We start from the raw sequence: 27,478 nt of genomic DNA on the forward strand, positions 1-27,478 counted from the left end.
GTAAATCCCTTTTACAAAACTGTTTTTTAACTGTTTTTTCAACTTTTTTTTTAATGCATTAAAAATGAAAGAGCTCTTTGCAGAATAGTCACCCCCATGTTTTCCTTTGTTCTTCTGAAGAATGTTATCCCTCTGAATTACACCAGGTTCCTTAATTTTGGTTCTGGATCACGTCCCCAGTAGGCGACTCGTTTGTTCCCACATAGACAGGCTCCCTCAGTGGCACCTCTCCACTTCGCAGGTGGGCTCCCTCCCTTCTTGCACCAAAAGCACAGCCCCTGTGAACCAATAAGGGACTCACTACATGCACGTTTTTGTCACCCCACGGAACCAAGATCACTGACAGGAGGGCTGGAGAGCAGCAGGAGCATCACTGTGGGCAGCTATGGCAAGGATGGGTCCATTTAGCTTGAGCACCAGCAACACATGCAGTTTTTCAATGGACTGTGGAGCAATACCTGCAGGACAAAATCACTGCCCCAATTCCAAATCAAAAGCTTGTATCTATGCACAGAAATCGCAAACCTAAATGTTTAGGTCAAGTGCTGCGAAAATTCATCCCAATATTTTCAGACGTGACAGAATGCTTTGTGTCTACAAATACTCTTGAAAAGAAACACTGACAGTTCTTACATGGAAAAAAAAATTAACGTATAACAAAAGCAACGGCAGGAAAATCTCTGAACAGGCATACAAAAAAAGAACATTAATGCGTCTTAAACTTAACAAGAAATGGCTATTAAAACCCTTAGTTCTAATGTTATACCAAGGTAATGAGAAAGGTTACTCCACAACTCCAAACAAATTTGGATTCATTTACCTCTATGATTTGAAAATTTTACAAACAGTGGAAGGAATTAACTTCACCTCCCCTTTGGCATCAACACCTGAACTTATCAGCTTAGACTTTCTTTACAGTGAGTGAGAAAATGTGGAGCTTTAGGAGCATGACTCATTAGACCTGTATTAGGTGCCTGCTTCAGGTTGAGATGATTCACACCAAGAAATGACTATTTCTTTACACCAAAGACAAGCCCACACAATAAGATCAGGTATAAATGCCTGCAATACATATGGTCAGATGAGTCCCACCCTTGGAAGATAGTTTTTGTTGGGGTTCTGTTTGTGTTTTTTTTTTTTTTTTTTTTTTTTTTAGAAGATACTGAATGCCTATTCAGCCACTGCAACCAGTGCATTCTCTGTAATTACCATCTTTGGGGGGGAGGAAAGAAAGTCTCTTTTCACTCTGTGCCTCAGTTTCTGTTCTATTTAAGAGAAGTAACTTTGATTCCCTGCTCCAGAGAAGCATTGAGAAATTAAAACATCCGTCTTTATGCACAGAGTACTTTTATGCTCAAGATGCAGTCTCACGAGGAGCATAAGCTGACTCAGGTCTGTAGCACCATCCAGAGAGGATGTCCTGCCCTGACCCCCACCCTGGGGGGAGCTTGCCCTGGCCCTGCAAAACCATGTCGCAAGTCAGATCAGCTCAATGGCTGACCTGAAAGGTAATCGTTCATGGGTTTTGTTTCGTGGGATTTGTCTTCACACAAATCATCGAGCTGATGAGGCTCACCTTAGGACAGAAGGGAAGCAGCAGGGAGTTGATAAAAGGATGGGACCGGTCTTTTCGACAGAGGTAAAGTCTTGGATCACCTTCATATGACCATGAACCTCACTACAAGGTGCAAGATCTTTTAGCAACACAGTTCTATGATAGAGTGCCCAAGCAGTGTTAAGAAGCAGCTACAGAGAAATACAAACAAGCAGGGAAAACAAACCACACCTTTGAGTTGACTTCAGTTCTTCCTAAAGAAATTCTGACTTGATGGCTACACAAAAGGCACATGCCTGTTTAGTTCAATACATATTGTCCTGTACATTTACGTGTTTCAACCTTTCTCCTGATAATTTTTTCTTAGTTTCAGCTCCTGACCCTCAGAAGTCAAAAAGAATAATAAGCTGCCTTTCAGAGGAATATCCACAGGATATCAGAGGAATAGGCAAAACATGTCACTGAATGGTCTGTATCAGATATAAATTGGGGGAAAAAATGCTGTCTCCTTCCATCTAAGAAACCCCAAGATAAGCACCTAAGATAACCTCATTTCTAAAAAGAAAACTACATTTCTCCGTATTCCTGGCACTCAGGCTGAGACGACTCGCTAAAATAAGTCAAATCTATGTGCTCAAGGACTTCAAGAAGGTAAAAAGAAAAATCAGAGTGATCAGAAATCATAATTATTTGACTCTTCTGTTATGATACCATGACCAGCTGTAGCCTTTAACAAGAAGCATCTACTTTCTTTCTCCATCTCCTCAAGCGAAGACATCAACCCAAAGAAAAGAAAAAAGTTGAATTGGAGCAGAGAGAAGGAACAAACAGGATGAGTCAGATGCTTGCTTTTTTTAAAGCTAAAAGACCAGTAACTATCACAGGCAAGCCTGAGATTTCTCTAAGGAACAAGAATTTTTGCAGAGACACATCTCAGTCCTTTTAGAAGCAAAGCAGAATTTAGAAGTCACCATGCAAGGAGAAATGGGCCTTTGTTCTTATTTGAACTGCTAAGATATTTTCCTAGAAGAATGATAGCACCTTAACTAACTTTTAAACAGGTTTCATTCACCATCTTAAACAAACATCCCCAAAGAAAATGCAGTATGGTGTAATAACAACCAAACATTAATAGCAGCGTGCTTCCCTCCACACCCCAATCTTATGAAAAGAATTAAGAAATTCTGAAATGAAATATTAGGTACTATAAAACTGCACAGACTGCTTCTAGCACATCACATTCACTAAACAAACAACTGGATGCAAAACGTTTTTCCCCTCTCCTCAGGTCCTGTCTTTTCTACACTTTCTACATGTGGTGCAACGCCACACTTAGTTTTCACGCTGACGTTTTCAGATATCTTTTGGGCAAACAGATTTTTAACTACAACTGCCATGTCAGGGGAAAAAGACAGACTGTCCATGTCACATTTACATTTTGTCTTTTGTCTCCTTTGTTTGTTTCCCTCTTTTCCCTCTGTCCACTATTACATAAGAGCATCAGCTTTAGAGGAACCTGAAAAAAATGGCACCATCACCCACAGGTAGCTACTTTTATGACTCCTCCTAATCCTATTAGGATTTGGGGTTTTGTTTTTTCAAACCCAACTTAACCTCTTGCCAGGAGAGCTACCTACGCAGGCGGCTGTCTAGTGAGCTCACTCTCCCCGCCGTCATTCATTCCCTACCCATTTTTGTGCAAAGATTTCTTGGAGGACAGAGAGGAGCAAATGCAAGTCGGAGGCAGCGATGGATACCGGGGTCACTCAAAAGCTATCTTCTCCCTGGATATGTGGTCACGCTGCTCGCTTTCACACAACTCTAAAATGGCAGAAGATAATATGGATGGCTTTTCCATCACTCCAATGAGTTGGAAAGTGAGAAAGATGAATTTGGAGATAACATGAAATTTTGAAGAAGGAAAACAAAGTATCACACAAGACAAAGGAACAAAAAAGATCACAGTGTTTGGATAAAAGAAAGTAGCAGAGCTCTGCTGAGGAAAGAAGTGAGACAGAAGCAAGTACTCGACAACCACATTTCGCTCTCCCTGCAGGAGAAAAAGCAGAGGAAAAGGCTTGAGCAACCACATCCCATAACAGAGGTGACATGTAAGTGTTAGCTTCTTCAGAAAAAGGAGAGGAGAGGGCATCCAGTGCCGTGACGCTGCCCACACCCTCCTGGAGTAACAGTGCACTCAGGCCCCCTCTGACCTCCCTCCCAACAGGGAAGCTTCCTAGGGAAGGGAGCTTTGAAGAATTACGAGGAGGAATGGGGGCAATGCGGAACCTTCTGGGGGCAGGCAGTTTGCTCAAAAAGCACTGCATTTGGTGAGTTCCTCACATTCAGTCGAATCCCTGAACACTGCCCCAACACATGTGACAACCAAGCAAAATGCCTAAAATTTACAGGGGGTTGCAGTTCATCCAAGGAGTGCTCCAATTGCCAACAGCATTCGTACACGAAACCCCTGACGCCTTGGACTGTTGCAGCACTCAGGTCCCACACTAATAATAATCTTTTTTTATTTATTTTTTAAAATATTGGCATCCATACACATTGAGAACGCCACAAAAGTGACTCTCCAATACAGGGCAGCTCGCTCCAGATGCTGCCTCACCAGCCCCTCCTCTTTAAAGGAAGAACTCAATTAAGTTGGGAATTTCTCTTCTGAATGATTTTAAGCGTTTTCTTTTTCTTTGTGGTTGAATCTCAGTTAGTGTAATTGCTATTTATATCAAAACATTAAAAGGCCTGGTTATGGGGTTTATTAGAAAAGCAAAATGTGTTTTTAATACTTAAAAGAACCACAACAAAATGCTCTGTAGTACTCTATTCCCCCTGTATTTGCATACCACATGCTCAACAACAAAAAAAGCATTCCGCAGAAAGTTAAAAATTCCCCAAATATCACCGAAAAGGTAGGTCTTGGAGTCTGTGAGGAGGAAAACCCCTCCGGGCCGGGCCGGGGGGCTGCCCCCGGTGGCGCCCGGGGATGGGAGGGGATGCAGCAGGGCAGAGCTGCAAAGCAGGGCTGCAAACCCGGCCGGGCCGGGAGCGGGGAGGTCCCGGGACGAAGCTGCCCGGATGAGGAGGAAGAGGAGGAAGAAGAGGAGGAGGAGGAGGCAGTGAGGAGGGAGCCGCGCACGCACGGGGCCGTCCCGGCGTCCTGGCTCGCCGCCCGGCCAGCGAGGTTGTTGAAAAGCAATAGATAGCTGCTGGCAGCGGCGAGGGGGAAAATATTTTGATCATGTGACGCCGCACAAGCTAACTAGTTTGCTTCATGTGCGAAACTTTCACAGGCGCTACCAACACCACGCTTAGAATCGGCCCCGCGGCCCGGCCCGGCGCCCCGCCTCTCTGTGAGGAGGCCAGCGAGGCCGGCCCCACAAGGGCTGTGGGGTGCTGCACCCCGGTCCTGATCCCCTGCCCGCAGCCCCGCAGGTACCCCACAGCAGCACCTCCCGACCCCCACCGCTGTCCTCCTGCCCTTCAGACAGCCAAATCTGCCATCGCCCCCTCACAGAGTACGCCGAAACCGCGGCACCCCTGAGGGCCACCCTCGTTTTTGTGGAGGTGGGGATTTCAAGTGGCTAAGGAACGGTGAGACGCAAGGGAGTCAGTCATGGAAGCACAATTATTTTCCATAAATCATGCCTGAAAGCCAGCCATCGATACTAATGTTTCATATCAACAGAGAATATCCAAAATATTCACGGCATAAATTGCTACGCACACACAACAGAACTCCTTACATTCTGCTCAAATCAAAGGCTGCAAATAAACCAGCAGATTCCTTTGATGCTGTCAAAACAAACCTCCTTATCTTTATTTTTAACTTTAAAAGAATAAAATTTAAGAACTACAAATCCTGTCCTTTTGCTTTCAGAAGTAATTTTCAGCACCGATGTTTCAGCACCCTGCTTACAAACAACAAAGTCTGACAATCTAGCCAAATAATATGATCAGTGTTGGGAACACCTCAGCTCAGATCCCATCCAAATCAAAAATAAATAAATAAAAAGGAGAAAGAGAGAAAAAAAGGAAGGTACAACACAGACTGAATACCTTCACACATAACAAGTACTTAGGCTGCCTAATTATTTTCCTTGGCACTGTATATTGAAACAGCACTCTGATCCCAAACAATTAAAAAAGGCAAATATTATCCTTATCTCTACAGAGGGAAACTGAGGTATCCTCCAGTCAAAGCAGCTATCTTTAGATCATGCAGTCAGCAGGCAGCTATGCAGAATTCCCGCACCAAACCTCTACTTAATACCATTTTTCTGAAGTCACGTAATTTACTTGCCATGGCTGAATTCACTGCTTGTGCAAAAGAGGCACTATTCCATTTCAATCAATCTGTGAATTTAAGCATGTCCACACTGGGAATGGTACACATGACTACAACTATGTTTTAAAACAGGGTTTCCTTTTGGGATTTTCTAAATCAATTCTCCTTCTTTACTCAAAAAGAAGAAAAAAAAAAGGCAGCTTAATTTTCAGGACTTTCAGGGAAAGCGCAGTCCCCTATACAGCTGGCTACAGTAAGAAAGCCCTCCACACCTTGCACATCACAGATTACTTCGCATTTTGAAGATGTGACCAAAGCCATGCTGTGGAAGGAGCCTACCTGGTGCCAGTCTCAGGCACCCACCTGTATCACAGCAGCCATAGCTGCAAACCCCTGAGAGGCTGCTGTGTTGCCAGAGCAGTCACTACCACCCCAACAAGAAGCTAAGCAGAAAGGGTTTTGCCACAGCAGCTATTAGTCAGGGAAGCCATTGGCTGCCCGAACCTAACAGCACAGCCTCAACAGCAAACCTGGCCACATGGTCTTCAAAGGGCAAGCAACTCGATACAATAACTTCACAGAGTATAAATCATTTTGTAGCTAATATAGGTAAAAAACCCACTGTCATTCAACAATAACCAGCTACAGAATTATTGTTCAGTAAGCAGACACCTAAAATAAATTCCAAGGAAAGCTCTCAAGGAAAAAGTGTAACAGTTTAAAGTAACAGCTTACAAGCTCCTACTAGTAGTTTTACACAAGAATTTTCCTAAACTTCTTGTTTGTGGTTTTTTGTTTGTTTGTTTGTTTTCTGAGCAAACATGCTAAAGGAAAGAAGTAACAATCAAAAACCCCACATATACCTAATTTATTTATTTTTTTAACAGCAGAAAAAAAATAGCAGAAAACTCCTTCCCCCTCACCAGCAGCTCCAGTAATCAGAAAAAGGCCAATGGGGATGGCAGGGGGAGGCCATGGGGAAACCAGAGATACAGCCTCACAAGCAGGAGGGTGAGAGGGCCTGCAGCTCCCAGGAGCATCTCCACAAACAACCACCAGCTCACGAGCCTAAACGCCATGCCTCTGTGAACCTGAGAGGACTCCAAAGCAGGGCAGAGGCAGGCCAGCAGCAAACTCTTAAAGGCAGAACACCGTTGGGCAATTTGGCAAGCCCAGGTGCGAAAGATTAACTAATAGTTGCTGAAATTGAAGAAAGGAAAGGAATAAATAGATTACACACCTCTAAACATGCTCAGTCCTCCTGACAGATTTACCAGGCTCACCATGACTCAAACGCAAGCAGTGATATGAAAGCAGATCAAACGCTGATAGCTCTGTACTGAAAGCAATTCCTCGCACGTGCTGCAGAACCACCAAACTCTGCTGTGCACCCACAGATGAGCTGCTGCCCATTCAGAAATTCAGCAGCCTCACAACTTGGCTTGGTGGTTATTAGAGAATTAACATTCCCACCGCACTTGGAGCATAAATGCACTATATATCAGCACTCTTTCAAACCGTGCATGCTGAAAACTTTTACACAGATTCCGCATCAGTTTTAATAAACATATAAATGAAACATTTTGATAATAGCATCAGGATAATGATCTTACATCAGACAATTTTCTAAATAGTTGCAGGTGCCTTCAGACGAAGCTATATAGGGAATACAGGGCTTGCTAAAGGGTACTTTATACTCGCTGTAAGAACAATTCTCATCTGAAAAGCAATCTTTAAGCAAGATACAGTAACTGTGATTTGTACACACACAAAAAAATGCCTTTTCTCAAAGTTCAGAATCAAAGGGGTGTAAGACTGATGCTTGCTGTTACCCCCCCACAAGAAAGCATTGAAACTGAAACCAGATTCCTCCAAGCTTTTTCCACAGACACCATTAGCAGGATTTCTGTTTAAAAAGAGAAAGATACACAGCCTGGGACGGAAGGACACCTTGACTCAGCTTCTCGTCATTCTCCCAGCAGGAATATAGGCAGCGCCTATGATAAAGTGCGGCTCTAAACTGAAAAGTCGCTTGTAATTTTCTTGCGCTTTGTGTTCATTACGCCTCGCTGTGTTCTGGATCAAATTTGTCCACTTTAAAAAATGAAGACGATTTGTCTGCCAGATAAAACGACGGGACTTGGTGGCAAGGGAAGTCTGCGCATGCCCCCCGCACCCCCCAGCATGTACTTGCACTCTTTACACCACATTCATCAGGAAGCACGCTCTGCAGCACCAGCTGAGCTCCTGGACACTTGTTCAGCCCAGTTCTCAGAGCTTAATTTCTGCAAGAAACCCAGTGGCTTTATACGGATGACACTGAGTACATAATCACAAAATGGCACGAGGAATACTTGAATTTCAGGTGATGGTGCCTTTGGTTTAAAGGGTGCCTATGCTGCGCTGCCACAACAGACAAATCCCTCGTTTCATTCAGCCACTTGCCTTTTCAGCTGCCTGAACAGAGAAAGTAAATGGATGCCTGTAACACTCACATTCTCCCAGAGCACAATGCAATCACAGTAAGACTGGATTTATTCAAAAGCTAATGTTTATGGCACCGAGGCCGTATTTATTCCCGAGAGAAGCGCGCTTCCAGTTGTGCCAAGGCATGCCTGCCTGCAGGTACGCCTTACGTGGCTGTGTCCCCACCCTGCACAACAGAGGGAACAGTGGCGGGCTGCAGTGCGAGGAACGCGGGTGGGATTCTGTGCGGCACAAACGCTGCTGTTGAGAGAGCAAAGTTAGCTAAAAGTAGGTGTTGGAGCATCACTCGTCCACCGTCCCCAAAATGCGCTGTTCGCAAATTACAAAGGTATCTTGGGATAATTTGATCCCTAGGGATTCCTCGACGGCTGCAGAATACCATCCTGGGTGGATGTGGCCTTTCCAGAGGTAACGTGTTCCTGGTGGCCACTAAATGCCACAGTCCCAGAACTGGAAGAAAAACAAAAGCAATCCTCTGGCCCACCTGCAACTCAACCGCTGCATTACTGTGCCAGCACGTGAGCATTTGCGTGTAAAACAGAGTGTGAACGGGTAACAGGAATGTATCAGAGAAATTCAGAAGGTAGCCTTATGATCAGAACACCAAAATGTGCACCTGATGCACAGAAACCCTTCAGTTTTACTAAAATATAATATTTACATTTAATAACAGGCAAGGCTTCTCTAAAATAAATTTTACTCCAATACGATTGGCTCCACAAGATTTTCACGTTTTAAATTTATTTGCTTTTCTCTGCAATACAGGAACAATGCTTCTTGATACCACTTTTCTATTACCAGTTTTCAAAACAAATTCGAAAACCACTAAGGTATACTTTTAATTTAAGTTTAATTAAAGTCCTCATTCAATCCTACCAAAACATGTATTTAGCACTATGCAAATAGCCCCAAAATTGAAAGAAAAAGTTTTTTTTTTCCCAAGTACCTTAATAATCACAATTCTAAAATACATTCCAGCTAGCTAGCCTACCACAAACACATGCTACTGAAATTCTGAAGCCTTGAGCGTGCATGCACAGCAAGTGAGGCAACACTGCTTTACATATCCACAGAGAATCTTCAAAGCCTCCTGATAAACGGCACATTTTGAAAAAGTAATGAAATGTAACTCGCTAGGACACAGGTACAATCTTAAGGACATAATGATAAATAAACTACTGTCGTCATGCTAGCAATGGGAATCTCAAAATACCGATGATGAAATATTTGAGACACAAATGTGAAAAAGAAACAGATCTATCAGTAGCAAAGGCTTGTTTTCATGGCATGACTTTCATCTAGTTTTAAGTTAAGATACTATTTCAGAAGGAAACAGCATCACCCAACAGACCGTGCTCAGTAATTTCAAAAATTTTATGTCACACATGTGACTAGAAAATTTAGTGACGGATTAATGCGTTAGTGCTTCCTCCCCGCAGATTTGGATCAGAATGCCAGAAAGACGCTAATCGACTACTCGCTGGTGGAATTGTAACACGATGGAGGTGGTAATACAGCGGACGGGTCTGCATCTCTCCTTCTTCGCTGTACCCTGCAGACAGGGTCCTGCTGTTCAACATGTAGGCACATAAGCGATGCTACAGAAACCAATAACTAACACCAAACCACAAAGTGTCAAATACATAGTCATAATATATATATAGATGCTACTAACTGAGAATACTGCTATTTGCAGCTTCTAAATAGAAGCTATGTGAATAGTAGGCTGTTTATTCGAAAATGCACAGGGAAAAATGTATTTTATTCTCCCGCTGAGACATCAAGAATCTATTTGCCACACTAACAGCTGTTTAATGGCCTTCAGACACAGGTCAGGACTCCGCAGCCCCAACTTAGCCAGAACTCCCGGTAAAGGCAACCTATTCGGCACAAAAAGCTGCACAATGGGGCACACTCCGAGTTTCTCTGTTGCAAAACAGACGACTGATCCACACGCACACAGACTGAGAGCAGCTCGACGGATTTTTTTCTAACACCAGGTCAGCACCCTGTGTTACGTGGGTGCTCCTGGAAAGACCCAAGTTCTCTCTCTGCGTGTAAGGTGTTCGTAAACCTTACGCACGTGCACAAAGGAGAAAGAGGTACGTACAGCGCACAGATAGGCCACCTAACGTGTTAAGCTGCTGCAGTGCAAATCGGAGCCGTGGAATAAAAGGAGCCTCAGGACGTTCAGTATTTGTACACTGCCAAGGAATTCGTCGATAATCAAAATAACTGAGTGACAAGGTACTGTACTAGCATCACAAACCTCCTCCACAATCGCATCAACATATCAGCATGAGCAAGATCCATCTGCTTTGAAAATGTGTGTTTCTTCGGAAACAAGAGGCCTCTTTTTCGAGCTTACAGATCTCATCTCACTGCTGGGTAAGGACACTAAATGAAACTGAAGCAAAATTTCCTTAAATAATTTAAAAGGCTGGACAAACACAGAATTCAGTGCAGAGTGGGACGCCACAGTCCTGAACATTTACAAAAATTGCCCACGCTGAGGCAAGAATTTCCTGAGCAAGTATCTCGGATGCTGTAGCCTACTGACAGTCGTCCCCCCCCCTTTTTTTTTTCCTGTTCACAGCACAATAGTTTCTATAGGCATGGGGCCAATCATCATCTGCTTTGCAAAGACACATGACAAGTGAGTGTATTCTAATGTGTGTATACACATATACACAGCATACGCACAGGTGATTATCAAAAAAAAAAAAAGGAGAGAAGCCTTACGTTCGAATGCTGGACTGAATATTCCCTTTCACTCTTTCAAAAAGCAATCAATTTCTCTACTTACTGCTACAACATACCTGGAGGTGGCCACTTGGGAATTAAAAACAGAAGACAATGTACAGAAATAATCGTGTTCTGTAAGCTGACAGCAAGTATTTATTTTTTATTTTATACAACCCATTTTCTACATTAAAAATATTAACTAAAATCTAAGAAAATCTTATCTTGACCGCTTACTACTTAGATGGAAAAATCTTATTATAAAGAACACTGTTGAGTTGCCTTTATTACAATTATTTTGAGGAAAAAAATAAAAATAAAAACATCAAAGAATAGTGCCCTTGCAAGACTGTTCTTTCTAGGCTGCATCCTATTTCTTACGGTACCACAAAAAAAAAAATACACACACAAAAAAACAACAAAGAAACCTGTGAGAGAGGACATAAACCCATAAATACAAGAAAGCATTTCTAAGGGTCATACTGAGGACATAATGAATTTACTCTCACGCCAATAAAAATAAAATACTTTTAACAATTTCTGCCATGAGAAATAGCACTCTGAAGTAGTATGTGCCATCTCTATCGGACTACAATTTTCCCAGCTTTCAAAGGCATGAATTGTGAACCACCTGTGTTTAAAAGCAAGCAAACAATGCAGAATTTTTTGGATTAATTATGAAAGGGTATGCACATGAAGCCTTATTATCTGATGGCTTCCAGTGACCCCATTTATCATTGCAAATTTTAAAAAGGTAAAAATTAACATTCACAAAAAAAAATCATACTTTGTGGAAGTGGAATAAAATCTATAAAACATGACAGGAGTGCTCCATTGGAAGTAGGCAAACACACACAGGCAGCCTGTCCAAGGTTTCTATGACTATTTTTTAGGATTAATACACCAGTTGTAATATCATCCAACGTTTTCTCCAGGTTTTGCTCACTGAAGAACATACTTTATAGAAAGATCCAGCTGTCTGAGGACCCCAAAAGCGTCCACCTGCGTTTGCTCCTGCTAGTCCTCACTGCTAAAAGCTATTGAAAGATTTAACAGAAAGATCTCGTTGAAGGGAAAAGCAAGCCATAAAATTCTAATGCCCTACTCCATTTAACACGATTCACTCTCCTACTGAGAATTCAAGCGTAATCTCATGCTTGTGTACAAAAACAACGAGATCAACAACTCCGGGTGCTTCTTGCAGCGTCGTGGCCACGGTTCTGTCCCGGTCCCCCCAAACTATCTGGGTTCTCCGGAGACGCGGTGCCTGACAGGACGACTCCTTTTTGCCTTCCTCGTGCAATACGTGCTGTTTTCTCACTCCAGGGCTGCAGCTACGTGCGGACGAGGTTGCGTTCGGTTAGGCACCGAGCTCACACAAGCGAAGTTAACGTTAGGGATGGTATTTCTGTTGGTTTATACAGAAACCTAGCCCCTTGCGTAACATCCACAGCCCGCGACGTTACAAATCGGTTTTCGAAGGGCACGGCTTGAGGCTCCCGGCTCCGTCACACCCGGAGGGGGACCACCGGGAGGGGACCAGCGGGGGAGGGGGGGGGGGACGGGACACCAGCGGGGCCCGGCCAGCGGGGCCCGTCCCCGTCCCGTCAGGCCCCGTCCCGTCAGCGGGGTGCGGGTGCGGGCGCTGCTATTTACATCGGCGGCGCCGAGTGCCCAATGGCGAGCGGGGAGCCAATCAGGCGGCAGATTGGATGTCAGCTCGGAGGCAGCTGTCTGGAGACGGTTGCAGCCCGTTTACCTCCACAATTCAAATTCCCAGCCTCGCCGAGCAGCGACACCCGGCCGCCGCCGCGCACGGCCCCCCGCGACCCCCGCACGGACACGGCGGCCGCTCGGACGCCCCCCAACTTCGGGGTGCCTCCCCCCTCCCCCCACAATTCGCCGCCCCCCCGGGGCAGGAGCCCCCTCGGGACAGGGAGCGGCCGCCGGCGGCCTGTCCGCGCCCCGCTCCGGCCGCCCAGGGCTTGGGGAGGCCCGGCTCGGGCTGCCGAGGGGTTTTGGGGAGAAAAAGGCGGTTTTCGGGGCAGCCGAGCGCGGCGGCGGGGCGCCACACGAGCGCGGTGACTCAGGCGCACACACGCGCACACACAGAGAGAGAGGAGGGGTGTGCGATGGGGGGGTTGGGGAAAAAAAAAAAAAAAAAAAACAAGGAAAAAAATAAATTAAAAATATATTATATATATATAAAAGGGGGGATCCGGCTGCTTTTAGTGGGCTTTGCGACGCGGCGAGTCGGCCGGGGACGAAACTAATTGTGCTAGGGGAGCGCGCAACTCGTTCCGTGCAAAAAATAAATAAATAAATAAATAAATAATTTAAAAAAATCCAATAAATAAATAAATAAATGGGGAAAAAATAAATAAATAAACGAAAAATACCAGGCTACACAGAGAGAAACGAGGAAAACAACAACAGAGAAAAAAAAAAAAAAAGAAAAAAAGGAAAAAAAAAAAAGCCCTGCTGGAAGATAATGAGTATCATCCTGCGGGAGCTCTGACAAAAATCCCCCCCCCTCGTCCCGAGCCGCTCCTCCGCCGGGCCCCGCGCCTGTCCGTCGCTATTTCGGAGTGGAGGGAAAAAATAATGAACCGGGTTCGCCAACAGCCCAATTTCGGCGGCGAAAGCGGCTCCCCGCTGCCTCCCTCCAGCCTCGGCGGGGCGGTGCGCTGCGCGCCGCTCACCCGCGCTGGGGAGGCTGCGAGCGGCAGGCTCGGCCCCGCAGGAGTGGGGGGGGGGGGGGGGGGGTGGAATAAAAGAAAAAGAAAGAAAAAAATAAATAAAGAAAAGAAAGAGGGAAAAGGGTGGGAGAGGGGCAGGAAAGTGAGGGATAAAGAAACTGAGAGCTCGGCACGGAGCCGCGGCGGATCGAGCGCGGGGGGCTGGTTACCTGTGTCCTGCTGATGGTCTGCCCGGTGCTGCCGGGGCTCATGGCCGGGTGATTTCTTTGTTGCGCCGCTGCCCAGGCCGGGTTGGCCGCCCCGTACTGGGCGCCCATGTCCTTGCCCATGCCCATGCCCGCCGCTGCCTGCTGGCTGCCCGGGGCGGCCGCCGCTGCCTGGGGCTGGGGCTGCGGCGGCGGCGGGGCGCTGGGGCTGCTGTAGTCGGGGTAGCTGCCGCCGTAGCTCCGCATCATGGGGCTGGGGGACGTGAGCAGCTGGTTCAAGGTAGGGGTGGCCCCGGACGGGTGCTGGTTCTGCCCGGAGAACCGCGCGAAGCCGCCGGCCGCCGCCGCCGCCGCGCCGGCAGCAGCCTTGCCGAGGCCGGCCCCGCCGCCGGGGCCCATCATCATGCCGCCGCCCGGCTGCCGCGGGGAGCTCAGCACCCCGTAGCCGGCCGCCGAGCCCCCGTAGCCTCCGCCGCCGCCTCCTCCTCCGCCGCCTCCTCCGCCGCCTGCCCCGGCGGCCGCCGCCGCTGCCGCCGCCGCCGCCACGGCTCCCGCGCCGCCGCCGCCCGCGCCGCCGCCGCCGCCGGGGCCGCCGGGGCCGCGGGCGTAGGCCGGGTAGTGGTTGTACTGGCTGTTGGGGTACCCTTCGTGCGAGTTCTGCAGGGGGTCCATGCTGTTGGGGGCCGCCGCGGGGTGCATTATCCCCATCCCGGGGCTTTGTTGTCCGCCATGTTGATCAAAGCAAGGCCCGGCGCGGCTCGCCGTAGCGCTGCTGGCAGGGGCAGGGGCAGCGTTGCCATAATAGCTATTGAACTCCGAGACACCCACCGCGGAGGGGCCGCCGCCGCCTCCCCCGCTCCCACCGCCGCCGCCGCCGAGGCCGCCGCCGCCGCCGCTCCCAGCGCTCGGGGGCGGCTGCTGGGGCTGCTGCTGTCCGCCCAGGGGTCCCAAGCCGGGGTGGTCGTAGCGGCCGCCGATGGGCTCGCCCATTTTGCCGGGCATCTCCTCCTCGTCGGCGCCTTTATTCAGCAGTTGCTGCGGCTGCTGCGGGGGCTCGGCCTGAGCGCCCAAAACACTGTCTTTTCCTCCATGTTGCTGCTGCTCCATGTCTGCACTGGGCTGAGCAGCGCCGCCACCGCCACCGCCGTTGTTGTTGCTGCCGCCGCCGCCGCCGCCGCCGAGGCTGCTGTTGTTATTCTGCACGGGATGGTGCTGAGGCGGCGGCTGCTGCGGCGGCGGCGGCGGCGGGAATTGATTTAGCTGCTGCTGCTGCTGCTGCTGCTGCTGCTGCGGCGGGCGGTGGTGGTGGTGGTGCTGGTGGTGGTGGTGGTGCGGGTGGTGGGCACGGTGGTGGTGGTGGGCATGGTGCTGCGGGTGCTGGGCACGGTGGTGGTGGTGGTGGTGGTGCTGGGGCGGCGCGGCGGGGTGATCGCCTCCGACGCTCTTCAGCTTGTGGTTGGGGAGCAGCCCCGTCTCCATGGCCGGGCCCGGGTTGGAGGAGGAGGAGGAGGAGGAGGAAGGCGGCGAGGAGCGCGGAGGCAGCGCCGAGGAGCTTCCACCTTCCTTCGCAGCCGGCTCCGAGGCGGAGGCGGCGGCGGCGGAGCCGTCCCCGTTCCCGGCGGCGGGAGCGGCGTTATTGGCCATGTCCGGCGGCTCGCCGTGCCGCTGCCGGTGGTGCGGGACGTGCTGCTCTACATTATTCACGCCGCCGGGAGCCCCGGGAGCCCCCGCGGGGCTGCTGCCGGCGCCCCCCGGCCCCCGCTCGGCGGGCAGGCTCGGCGCCGTGCCCTTGGCGGCGCCCGCCGGGGCCGCTGCCACTTGCGCGGCCATGATCAGCGCGACATCGCGGGGCTGGGGGACCCGGCACACCGGCGGGGGGGGGGCGGGGGGGGTAGAATAAAAAGTTTAAAAAAAAAATTAAAAAATGGAAAATAATAATAAAAATGACAAAAGCTGGGCCGCCGCCCTCAGAAAGAGGGGGTCGGAGCGGGGCCTGGCAGCGCCACGCGTGGCCCCGGTCACAGCGCCCCGCGCCCGTTCCCGCTCCGCGATTTCACGTTGAAAGTTTTTTTTTTGTGTGTGTGTGTGCGCGAGTTCGGGTTTAAACGAAACTTTTTTTTTTCTCTCTCTCTCTCTCCTTTTTTTTTTTTTTTTTTTTTTTTTTTTCCTCCTTTCCTCCCCAGCCCGGATATGGGTAGGCGCACGCCCGGCCGCGCCGCGCCGGCCCAGCATGGCACGGGCGGGCGAGCCCCGGCAGCCATCGCCCCCCTCCGCGCCCCGCGCACCCGCAAAACGCGGACTGGATCCCGCGGCGCGCGGATCCGCCGCCACCCCCGGGGACACCGGGGGGGGACACACACGGGGGGGGGGGGGCACCGGGAGCGGGCGGCCCCGCGGGGCAAACTTGGGGAGGCTCCGCTCTGCAACCCCCAGCCAGCGTGTCGCTTTTCCCCCGGCAGGGAAACGCTCCTGATTTCACCGAAAAACGCACTTTCCCCCCTTTTTTTTTCCCCCCTTATTTTTTTATTTTTTTTTTTCCCCCATTTTGTGCGCAGACGTTTCTAAAATTTAACCCAGATTCCGCATCCTCGCGGTTGTGTCCACATGGTCCAGCTGTCTCCCCAGCCTAATGGTCATTCGCGCTAATTACGCCTCTATACACGGGGCCGTTCTCAAGATGTTCCCCGCAGACCAGCGGGAGAGAGAGGCGTTCGCAGTCTGGTAATTGTTTCCCGAAACAATGTAATTTCCAGCGTGCGCAGGACATTCATGAAAGAGCAGCAATACACACACACACACACACAGAAAAATCAAAATACGTCATCCAAATAACTTTCGCTCCAAATGGAAAGCTGTTGCTGATGACCTACATTTTTGAGCCATCTTTCAGGGCGGCTTGGAGGGTTTTTTTTTATAGCTATCTTACTACAAATGATACCCCGGTATACGAAAAAGTAATAGTCACACACTACATTAAACTAATGAAAGCATCGGGGAGATCAAATACTCTGCTATGAGCGTAGATAGCAAACCGGGATATTAGCAAACATTTTCAATATAGCAAGGGGCTAAGATGCGCTGCTTTAGATGAATATTTCTATGCACTCGGCCAAAGGTAACCCCATTTTCAAATTTCAAAATGGTTAAATAGGAGACTCGATAATAACGGTTGAGAAAAATGCAGCATCTCGAGAGCGATGCCGTCATGAGCTGGTAGGCTTCATTGTACCCACTGTGGAAACATTAAAGAGCAGAAGCTTCATGCTCTAATGTTGAATTACCCACAAAGATCACTGATAAATGTATGAACAGTGTGATTCCAACGTCTATTAATTTTATTTCTGTCTGAAAAGTCGGAAATATTCAGATTTCCATCATGGAGCCAGTTTTGAAAAGTCTCAGCGTTCATCAAGTCCACCTTGATAACACTTCTGTTACAGTTGTATTTGTCTTCTTTTGGTGCTCTTTGCGAGTGCAGAAATGTTATCTGGCTACTGGAAAAACATAGACTGGGGGAAAAAAATGGTGAGTAATTCTAGTGGGGGGAATCAGGTGCATACCCAAGGGTCATTACAGTCTGTAACAACAGCAAATTGCAGTTCTATGCAAACTGCTGGAAAGGGGTATATCATCTTTGCAGGAGAGAGAATAACAGAACTGTAAGATGAATTCATGCCAAATCATTCATCAGCTTTTGCCAAGAGAATACTACATCTTTGTTAGTGAGCCTTTTTGACATTTTCTCCTGGATTTTCTTCTTTTCGATATTCAAATGCGCGCTAATTATACACATTAAACCACCTAAGTTGATTTTTTGAAGTCTTTCATATGCAAATATAAATATAGATGTCTACTTGTGTGTATTTATTTACACGTGTACTCGCAAATAAAATAAAAAATCAATTACACATTTATACCTTAAGACATTTATATTCAAGCAAAAATATATACATTTAAAACCCGGCAACGTGTACTGATAGCGCCCCAGCTGAGGTTTGCAATACTTCCTGACATACTCCACAACTCTTCTGACCAGGAAAATAACCCACAAAGTTTAATGCAGATTTATTTGCGAACGTTTTCCCCTGGAAAAAAAAAAAAAAGGAAAAAAAAAAAAGATGACGCTTTAAGCCAAAGAGTTTATACCACTCCTATTCCTTCCATTTGTTTCAGCAACTCCACTACAAGATTGGAAGTAAGAGGCTATAAAATAGAGGCCCTCAGCACAATGAAATCAGTCTGCTATAAAAGGCAACACATGCCAGTTTTTCCTCCCCAATGGCAGATGCCACACCCTAAAGCAGACAGAAGGCACTGCAGTCTGTGCAAGGGAAGCACAACACAAAGCAACGATGGTTCAATTTTGTAGATCACAAATAATGTTGAAATTCCTTTTGCCATCTTTGCTCGGATGATGAGTGGTAGTGTTTGTTAAATTCAAATTCTCCTTTCCAAAAGCTCTCGTTGTATGCATGAATTATGAATTTATTATAATATAATGTAAAAAAGCTCTAATTGCCATGCATATTATCTGCTGCAAAATGATTGCATTGATATTTGATATCACAAGTGTGCAGTTTCAACTTTAGTTCCGTTTTCATTGTTTCTTCGATTTAATTATTTTCTATAAACCAACGTTGTCCATGCATTGTTTCTTCCCTTGATTGTTTTTCCCCGATAAACCGTAAACTCCCGTGTTCCAGGATCCCTTTCCAGAATAAAGAGTACAATTTTCTGAACTTAGTGTTGGCAGTTTGTGTGCAACATTGACTGTGCCATCCGTACAGACCCCTAGGCCCCTATGAAAGTGAGCCGTGTTGCACAGCAGTGTGGCAGCCGTCTTTCTGTTGGGTCAGAGCAGTTGCTTTGAAACCATACAAAGAGTAACACCAAAGAGAGGTACAGAAAACAAAACGATGTTTTAAGAGCTCCAAAGAGTTATCTTAGAGATGCTGGAAGAAACAGCATCGTCGGGCTCCTTAATTTTTATTTTTATTTTACTTATTTATTTATTTTAAGGTGAAAACACAGCCAGGTTCAGGAGCCTGTTGCATCTGACCCGGGCGTCCACAAGTGTCTGAGAAATCCCTTTATCCAAAAACCCTTTTTTGTTTGGTTCTCGTGCTTTATGTTTAAATCCACTGTGCGGTTAGATGAAACAGTTGTCAAATTCACCGTAATTCTCAATTTCCTTCCTTTAGATTGGTATTAGATTTAATGAGAAAAAAAGAGAGAAGTATGTGGGCTTTTATTAAATTATCACTTCTTTTACTAGTTAAACACCCAATCCAAATCATTCCGAAGTCGGTGCAAATCTTTTAATTGATTTCAATAAGGCATAAATCAGATCACAGAAAAGTAAGCAGCCAGCTCAGAGCTTTAGCTTTATGCTTTAGCTTGGTATTTGGAGCTGTAGTAATGGGATTTTCCATTTAGGAGAACTCTTATGTGGTCAATATATAACATAATAGTATTTTCTTTATTATGTAATATTTACATTTCAGTCACAAATGCAATATGTAAACAACTGCAGTTGATACCTGGCTGATAAGCAAGAATCTTTCAGGTGTAAAGGCTAGTGTAATAATTTTATTTCATCTGGTCACAACGAACTTTGAAAAAACGCAGTTTACGCCGACAGATTGTGGCCTAAAATGTGTAGAGAGTGACACATTCTACCGTTTAATTAAAATCCATTCTTTAGCAGCCGCTAATCCCGGGCAATTTAATCAATTTCTTCTGGCAACGCATAAACAAAAGGACTTCAAAACCTCACTGTCTCCATCTCAAGAATGTCATACATGATTTTATTAGGGAAATGCAACATTAGCCATTTTCTTCCTCGCTGGATTTGGACCACTTGAATAGAACGTTTAAATGCCGCAATTTTACAAATGCGCATCATCCATTGAAGTCAATAAGATCACTCACTTCCTTAAAGTTAAGCCCTGATTAAGTGCTTCTGTGGACCGAGGCCTCTAGGAAAAACAGCTCCGGAGTCTGTACTTCGGTGAGATAGCAGCCCATGCACTTTGCTAAATCAAAACAAAATCTCCCACTTGGCAGTAACAGTTAAGTGGTGTTGATTTCTGGGTTTGCCCACCGGCAAAATCTGAGCCTTTAAACCAAATTTCACTAATATTTGTGGATCCTATGTCATTGTCTGGGAACAGCATTGTATTTGGGGGAAACCTAGGAAAAGGCCAGCCTTCCTTTAAATGAGTAATTTATGATCCCGTTCATTTACAAATTGGAAAACTTAAACGAGATTCAGTACAACAGTAATCATAGAGTTCTCTGCCAATGTTTCTTCCCCTCTTTCCTGTCTGTTACAGATCTTTTCTTTGCTGAGCAAGAGACGGAGCTAAACCATGGGGAAACCAAAAGAAATGTTTGCAGTTAGCTACTTATTGGTCAGAGATCCTTTCTGTCGTCAGCTGTGGCAGGCAGGCTTGAGTGATGCACAGAAGAAACAGTCAGGCTGACAATACAGTTTTCAAACTCGTAATATAAACAAGATCAGTACCTTAGCTGTAAGCAACCTGGGTCTTCCAAGAATAATACTAATAAAAAAATCCGCTTTTTTTTCCTAAACTTTTTCAACAGTATATTTATACTTTTTAGATGCACAACACAACTATTATCTATAGTCTGCAATATTTATCAAGTGCTGTTTCTAGGAACAGATTACAGTTGCTTCCAAGTCTTCACTGAGAAAAATGATTTGTAGGATATTTGTATGTACAGCCAAAAATACATGGATTTTAATAGGAGATATCTTTTTTTTTTTTTTTTTTCCTTTGCAAACTGAATTTCCTTTCCTATGACTATAGTTTGTATGCGATTCTGAATATTTGCAAGGGAGTCAGAATTATGATTTTACCTGATGTGCTCTATTTCTGACCCATTTCTGTAGTATTTCACCATTCACAATCTCTAATTCAGCAGCCCCGAGTCCTTTAGATGGAGCCCCGCCTTCCTCCTTTGCAGTAATGGTTAGTAATTCCCTCCTTCCCACACCTTACCTTCATTCCCCACCCTTTGCACGTACATGCACATTCACTCTCTGGGTAACCCCAAATTCCTGCAGGCCAATTTTCAGTTGCCTCAGCCTCCCGAAGTATGGTCATGCTGTATCACTCCTGACTATCACTCATACTGCTGCTTTCTCTCCAAACCTCCAAGTCCTATCCTCCAAGTTCCCCGTAGTGCCAACTTTCTGTAGCCCCTCTGTGTAGGGGACATGAAGAGGATGCTTTCAGGGAAGAGAGGGAGGAACTGGAAAAGCCGGAAGAGGATGATGGAGGAGAGAGCAGGGAGAGGCCAGATGAAGTTTTCTCAAGACTTCTTCATCCCAGCCATCCCTTTGCTCTCCCAAGCAGGCAACCTCCAAACTTTGAGCTGTTGCTTTGACACATTTATCCTTTAAGCACTCCTGCAGACTGAAAACTCCAATTCCTCCCACTTCACCCTTGTGGAAAGGAGACACGAGGGAGGAAGGCTGAGGTGCACGAACATTTCTTTCAGCTGCAGCGCCCGCTCCAGCAGCTCCGGTGACTGCTGTAACCACCTGGCATGGACCTTCGGGGTGCTGGTGCAACAGTCAGTGCAGCTGCACAGTGTGCCAGGAACTCAAGGGGGGGCGGGGGGGGAGGAGAGGGGGAGAAAATTTATTTTTATCCAGATCCTTGCACTGACTCACCCAACGGCCCGACCAGTAGCATTGGCATAACAGGAAGGGTGAAGAGAAGGGGCCGAGCGTTACCCACGGGGCGTTACCCGCTGCTTGCTGTTTGACCGATGACGGGGTCTGGAGACAGGGGGAGATGCACAGGACCTGTTCAGCCAGCACTACTGCCACAAGAAATGTGATGCACTAAGACTATGAAGTCTATCAGCCCAGCTGAGCCAGTAAAAAAATTACTATCCTAACTTTTTGCCAGCATCACCCTTACCAGATACTAATGCTCCTCGCATCTGCTGGTGCAGTTGCTGGTATGTGTGTTCCCCGACCCACTTCAGATCAAATGAGCCAGGTTACCAGACTTACTCTGCATTAGCTCAGACCCATTTACCTAAATAAGATTAGGATAAAGTGAGCCAACAGATCTGAGGAAACAGCTGACTCCAGCAGAGGGACAATAAATAGCTGGTAGGTGGCAGTTGCCTCTTCAATAAGCACAACATCTGTGAGGGCTTGCATCCCTTTAGGCCCTAAGTGTTGGACATGGTGATGTAGAGCACGGTACACATAAGTAAGTCACGTCTGCCAGGCCATTCTCTTTACTCGTACAGTGGCTCAATGGAGCCTCTAAGCTGCAAAAGGGAGCTCAATGTTCTTGCCTAAGCGTGCAAGGTGGGAGTTGCTCCTTGCGCAGGAGGCAGCTGAAATGCCTGCCATCTCCAAATTCATGGGGAGAGGTTAATCTGGTCGAAGATGATCCACACACCAGCTGGAGAAGGGGCAGCCACGGCTTTGCTGGCAGGGGCTGTTGCAGGAGAAAGCCTTGCTCCTGCGGGGCTGCCGGTTATGCACGTGCTGCCCATGGACGCTTTGAGCTTGCTCCTGTCCCCCCCAAACAGGACGCTGCCACCAACTGCCGCTCGGGTGCTTCACTTTCACATCCCCTCTGCCACGACACCTCTGATTGTCAAAGCCACAGTCTCATCCTTGCTACGAGGGCAAACTATTTCTCAAGAAAAGCATCCCCCACGGCTGGCTCCCTGCTTCAGCTGAGCTAAGATCTGAGCCGTGCTAAGAGAAGATTATTTTACATCATGGATGCAAACTCCTTCAAGATACACGTCTCTAAAAAATCTCGGTATGTCACTAGTTTAGGGCCTGATCCTGAAAATGTCTACTAGTTCTCGTGGTCCTTCCTCCTGTTAAGCCATGACATTTAGTGACAGAACTTGAGCAGCTATCATGTGGCGAGGATTGGTCTGCTTAAAACATCTGTTTCTTCTCGTTTAAATTTAAAAAGGAATGTTATTAAAATTAGAATGACCATTTTATTAATCCAAAATATCATCTAGTTATTTAACAAAGACTTAACAATGTGAGTCATCTGCATTAACAAATCCAGATGCTATATTCAGAGGCAGCGAAGACTCAGGAGACTCAGGGACTGACAATGGGCTTGCTTTGTACACTAATTAATTTTTTGCTGTTTGTTTTTCATTCCAAACAGACCATCCCTAATATTTTATCTCTCTTGGTGGATTTTAGGAACATTATAAGTGAATGGCATAATATGAGCTTCTCTCTCATTTTAAAAAGTAATGGACAAATATTATTAAGATTTTTCTAATCTTGATTCTGTCTTTTCAGCGGCCTTCATAAAAAATGAAATGTGTGCATATCTTTTTGCCATGTTACAGCTGTTTTCGTCTCATCCAGAGGATTGGACAAACGTGATTTTCATTTAACCACATTTAAATTTAAATTGCCACACCATTCTATGCTTGGCGTAAACTTACTGTGCATATGTCCAAGAAGAAAGGAGCCTAATTTGGGAACCGCTATCCATGGTGATTCTCATGAGCTAGAAATCAGGGACTGCACTCGTTCTGGGAAAGGCCACATAATGTAAAATCATCAAAATCTTCTCCTTTTTGCTTTTCAGTGAAGGGCTGTTCCCACTGAATGGGGATTTTCAAAGCACCTTCTGACAGTGGAATTAGAGTTCAGCAGAAGCAAAGTGATACCGGTGCTAAACATTTTCTGATTTAATTTTAATATGTATCATTTTTATACATGGATCTTATTTGCACAGCTCCATGGAGCCGTGTATTTGAAAAGCACTGCTGATTAATTAGGTTGGATCAGTATGAATGAATTAGGTGATCTCTATTTTATGTCTGTTTTGAAGTTCACCATTGTGAACATCACCCTATTCAGTACTTCATCCTGCTTTCAAGACTTACTACTAACTTCACTCGGGCAGGAAAGGGGATCATTCAAAGCACTATGCAAGCCTCTTGAGTATGGTGGATTCTGTTACAAATGTATAAATCCAGTTTATTACTCAGCTGAGGGGAACTGATTTTCCAGGTAGATTTTGAAAACAGAGGGATCGTGAGTTGGCTGGTGTGAAAATTGCAGTTCTTATGGACCAGACCTGAATCCAAGACCTCTGTTCCTAGGGTGATATCTGTACCAGTTTAAAAGTAACCTGCCTCTCTCTCTCAATCTCTCTGTCTCTCAAAAGTATTTTGTATATTTTTCTCCTATAATCTTGAAAGACTGCAAAAACAACTGGTTTCAGTGTTTTGGCATATTTACTCAACCCTTCATTAAAGACAATTCATGTTTCACTCAGAAATACAGCTAAGGTGGAACATGCTAGACTTCTCTTTTTGTTTCTTTACTTCCAGTTCAGGAGTTCCTTTATTCAGTCTGATGTTAAATCTACTTGTATTAGAGAATACTTTTTATCTGAGCAAATCTTATTCCTTAGCAATGAATCTCAGAACATTGTGGGGTGATTGTATAAAGCCATTGCTTTTTCTTTATTGCCCACTAAAGAAACATTTATGATTAAATGGGAAAGGGAACTATCTCATTCTCTTGAGCTGGAGATATTGGACTCAATAATGTCCTTTGTACGTGTATGTTCTATTTCAGCTAACCTGTTAGAATTGCAATATAAAATTGTAAATCGATGGCATCAAACACCTGTGAAGATGAGTAAGATTGCAAGCTATTTCTCAGATAGATTTGGAGAAACAGCTCCCAGACAAGAACTCTTTTACATGTTCTACAGGGTCTGTCCTAAATTATCACAATAAAGTCACTTTTTATACATCATATTGAGAAAATTACCAGCTGTCTGATGTCAAGCATTCAGGAACAGTATACAGAGGGACACTTGGACTTTGAGGTATGTGACAGACAACTGGATGTTCATAAAAATCGAGTTATAGGCTATTCAGCTGGTTATTTGCAGAGCTAAAAAATTCAGTCTCTTCTCTAATAATGAAAGTAGATCCTGAGGAATTTGTTCAAATCTATTCTGTTTAGCTATAACTGCAGAAAATGCATGCTTCTCTACACAAGGTGTTCCTTTATTGATTACTTCAGTGAAGGTAGGAATAGTTAAACTGCTACTCATAAACACTTTACAGGATAGAAAGAATGAAAGTAAAGGAGGAATTCTGTTTGTTTTTCCTGCCTTTCTGTCATCACAATGGTATCTCTTTTAAGCTTGCCATCTTCTGCTTGGCTGCTTCTCTTGTAAATGCTTTAATAATGTGAATTTAATATGAACTGTACCTTTGTACCTACAAATATACATCATCCAAAACCCTTACTCTCTGTATTTTGGAATAAACTTATTAAGATTTATATCTGTGAAATATCCCCAAACTTAACAAATAGAGAGTTCTAATTGCCCAGGCATGCTTATTACCTTTGCAAAGCATAGAGACCAGTGCAGTATACACACTTGGCCACCAGAAGCTACAGAAAAACACACCACCCAGCTGATGGTATTGCAACCCTGCTCACAGAGCTGACAGTACCCACTGAGAATGATTCTGTCACAAGGGTATTCTCCCACTCCAGTCAGAGGACACCCAAAAGACAGGGGGGATAGGTGTTAGTGTTTCAGCCTCCTGTTTTATGCTGCTCTGACAGGGGTATTGCAGGTCTGACACTGGAAAAGGAATTACAGTGTTACCTAGAAGACTGCAGCTAGAAAGAGTCTAAGAATGATCAAGGAAAGGATCAGAGAGAGGAGGAACTCCAAGGAGAGGCACCCGCACAGAAGAGGGCATCACAGGGGTCAAAATGTCTTATTATAGCCCTGGAGTCAGTAATGTGAGGCAAAAGTTAATAAGCTAGTAACGAAAATGATGATTTCTTCACTTGGTATCTTTGACTTAAAAATGGTTTCTAGAAGATGCTTGCTCATCTACGAATCATTAGCGTTAATTACATAAAATTACTTGACTTGTGTCATACCTCCGTTTGTATGACCTAAAGGTATCTTCTGACCTTAAATTTTATGAATCTACATTAAGTAGCTGTAAGGAAGGAATGGCAGAATAGGATGTTGTTTCACTGATTTGAATTACAACATGCATTTGCATCTTTATTTGCATTTACTGTCTTGTGAGTAACTGTACCAAATGCAGTCATGGGATAGAGTTGTCACTGTGAGCTGAGAAGAGGTGAACGCGGGTTCTGAGAGACCAGGACTGTGTTTACAGGACTGACTAGTGTAGCTGTAAAGAGATGCCAGCCCTGACAGGCGTAGCTGTGTCAACAGAATTCACTGGTATAGACACAGTTGTACCAGTAAAACTGTATTTTTACCAATACTTTATTTTTGCCGGCAGTGGGAGATTGTTTTATTCTACTAGCAGAATATATTGCTTGCTAATATAGGTGTATTCACACTAAACTGCCTAGGATTTTAGTATTCACAGCAAAGCACTCCCCTCAACGATTCCCAAACTAATCAATTTTGGTGGCGTTGCCAGAGATAGGGTGTGTAACTGGCCCTGACCACTGTCAGCTTTGTGGTATCGTACATGACAGCATTCAATACATGAGAGTGTGGAGAGAGTTTAAGGAGAAGTCTAGGCTAAATCTGTTTGCCAAATAGTTTTGTCAGGGAGCAGTGTAAAAAGATCAGACTGAATAAAGTCAGGAGAAACAATAAGTAACAACAACAACAACAAAAAGTTCTTCTTCTAAAACAGATTCTGTCATTTGGAGCAAAGGTTTAGCAATACTGGCAAAAAAATGACACTGGAATAAATTGCATAGTCTCCGTGGTTTTAGTAATCACAGCTATATATATGTGGAAAATCTTTTGTGGTGTAAACTTGCTCTCAGTAGAGACCCTAGGGGGAAGTGTGAAGGGTGAAACCAGTTAGCATACGGCTCAGGAGCAGGGGGTGAGGAGGGAATATAACCACTTTGGCCTTTAAGTGTAGGCCAGATGCGTCGCACCCAATCAGACTGTGTGACCCACTTGTGAGCCTTGCCTTTGTGGAGCGCTTTGTGATGCTCTTCACTCAGCCATGCCCATGGGCTCCACTTCCAGACAGCTCCCAAAATGTGGGTGTGCAGTTCTGGTACCAGCCCAGCAAATGCAGAGTGTATGGAGCTGGTGCTTGAATGTACAGCTCTTGATTTTCACAGTTCATGCCTAGGCAGTATATATTTTGGAAGGGCATGATCGCTACTCAACCCTTACTCTTCCTTAACAACATTGTATGATGTTCTGTGTTCCTACTTTTTTTTTTTTTTTTTTTTGTCCCTAGTAAACTTCTTTAAGCCTTCTAGTACTCCGACACAGCTTTTCTCCTTCACCGCTTCTACAGGTTTAGGAATTATTCCCCTGGCCAAAATGGTGGCTGGCTGCATACTGGAGCTTTCACTCACCCCTGAGGAATTTGGTTCTCCTTCCTCAGCACTTCTCATGGAGGAACCTGACTCAAAGGCTGAACCTCTGGGGATACAGTAACAATTCAGAAGTGA

The 27,478-nt window shown here is 45.7% G+C and overlaps 1 protein-coding gene across 4 annotated transcripts in view; it reads right to left on the reverse strand.

Moving 5' to 3' along the window:
* The window catches only part of ARID1B (AT-rich interaction domain 1B), a 325,953-nt gene extending 310,323 nt beyond the window's left edge, over positions 1–15,630 (reverse strand). For 3 of the 4 annotated variants that reach the window (XM_050709609.1, XM_050709608.1, XM_035538358.2), the window contains exon 1: positions 13,990–15,465. In XM_050709609.1, the coding sequence (XP_050565566.1) occupies positions 13,990–15,465 (1,476 nt within the window). Of the gene's footprint in view, positions 1–13,989 lie in introns of all 4 variants that reach the window. The other variant, XM_035538357.2, reaches the window with a different exon arrangement.
* Between the last annotated feature and the right edge of the window lie 11,848 nt (positions 15,631–27,478).

The sequence above is a fragment of the Cygnus atratus genome, chromosome 3, assembly GCF_013377495.2.
Source record: "Cygnus atratus isolate AKBS03 ecotype Queensland, Australia chromosome 3, CAtr_DNAZoo_HiC_assembly, whole genome shotgun sequence".
Taxonomy (NCBI): Eukaryota; Metazoa; Chordata; class Aves; order Anseriformes; family Anatidae; genus Cygnus; species Cygnus atratus.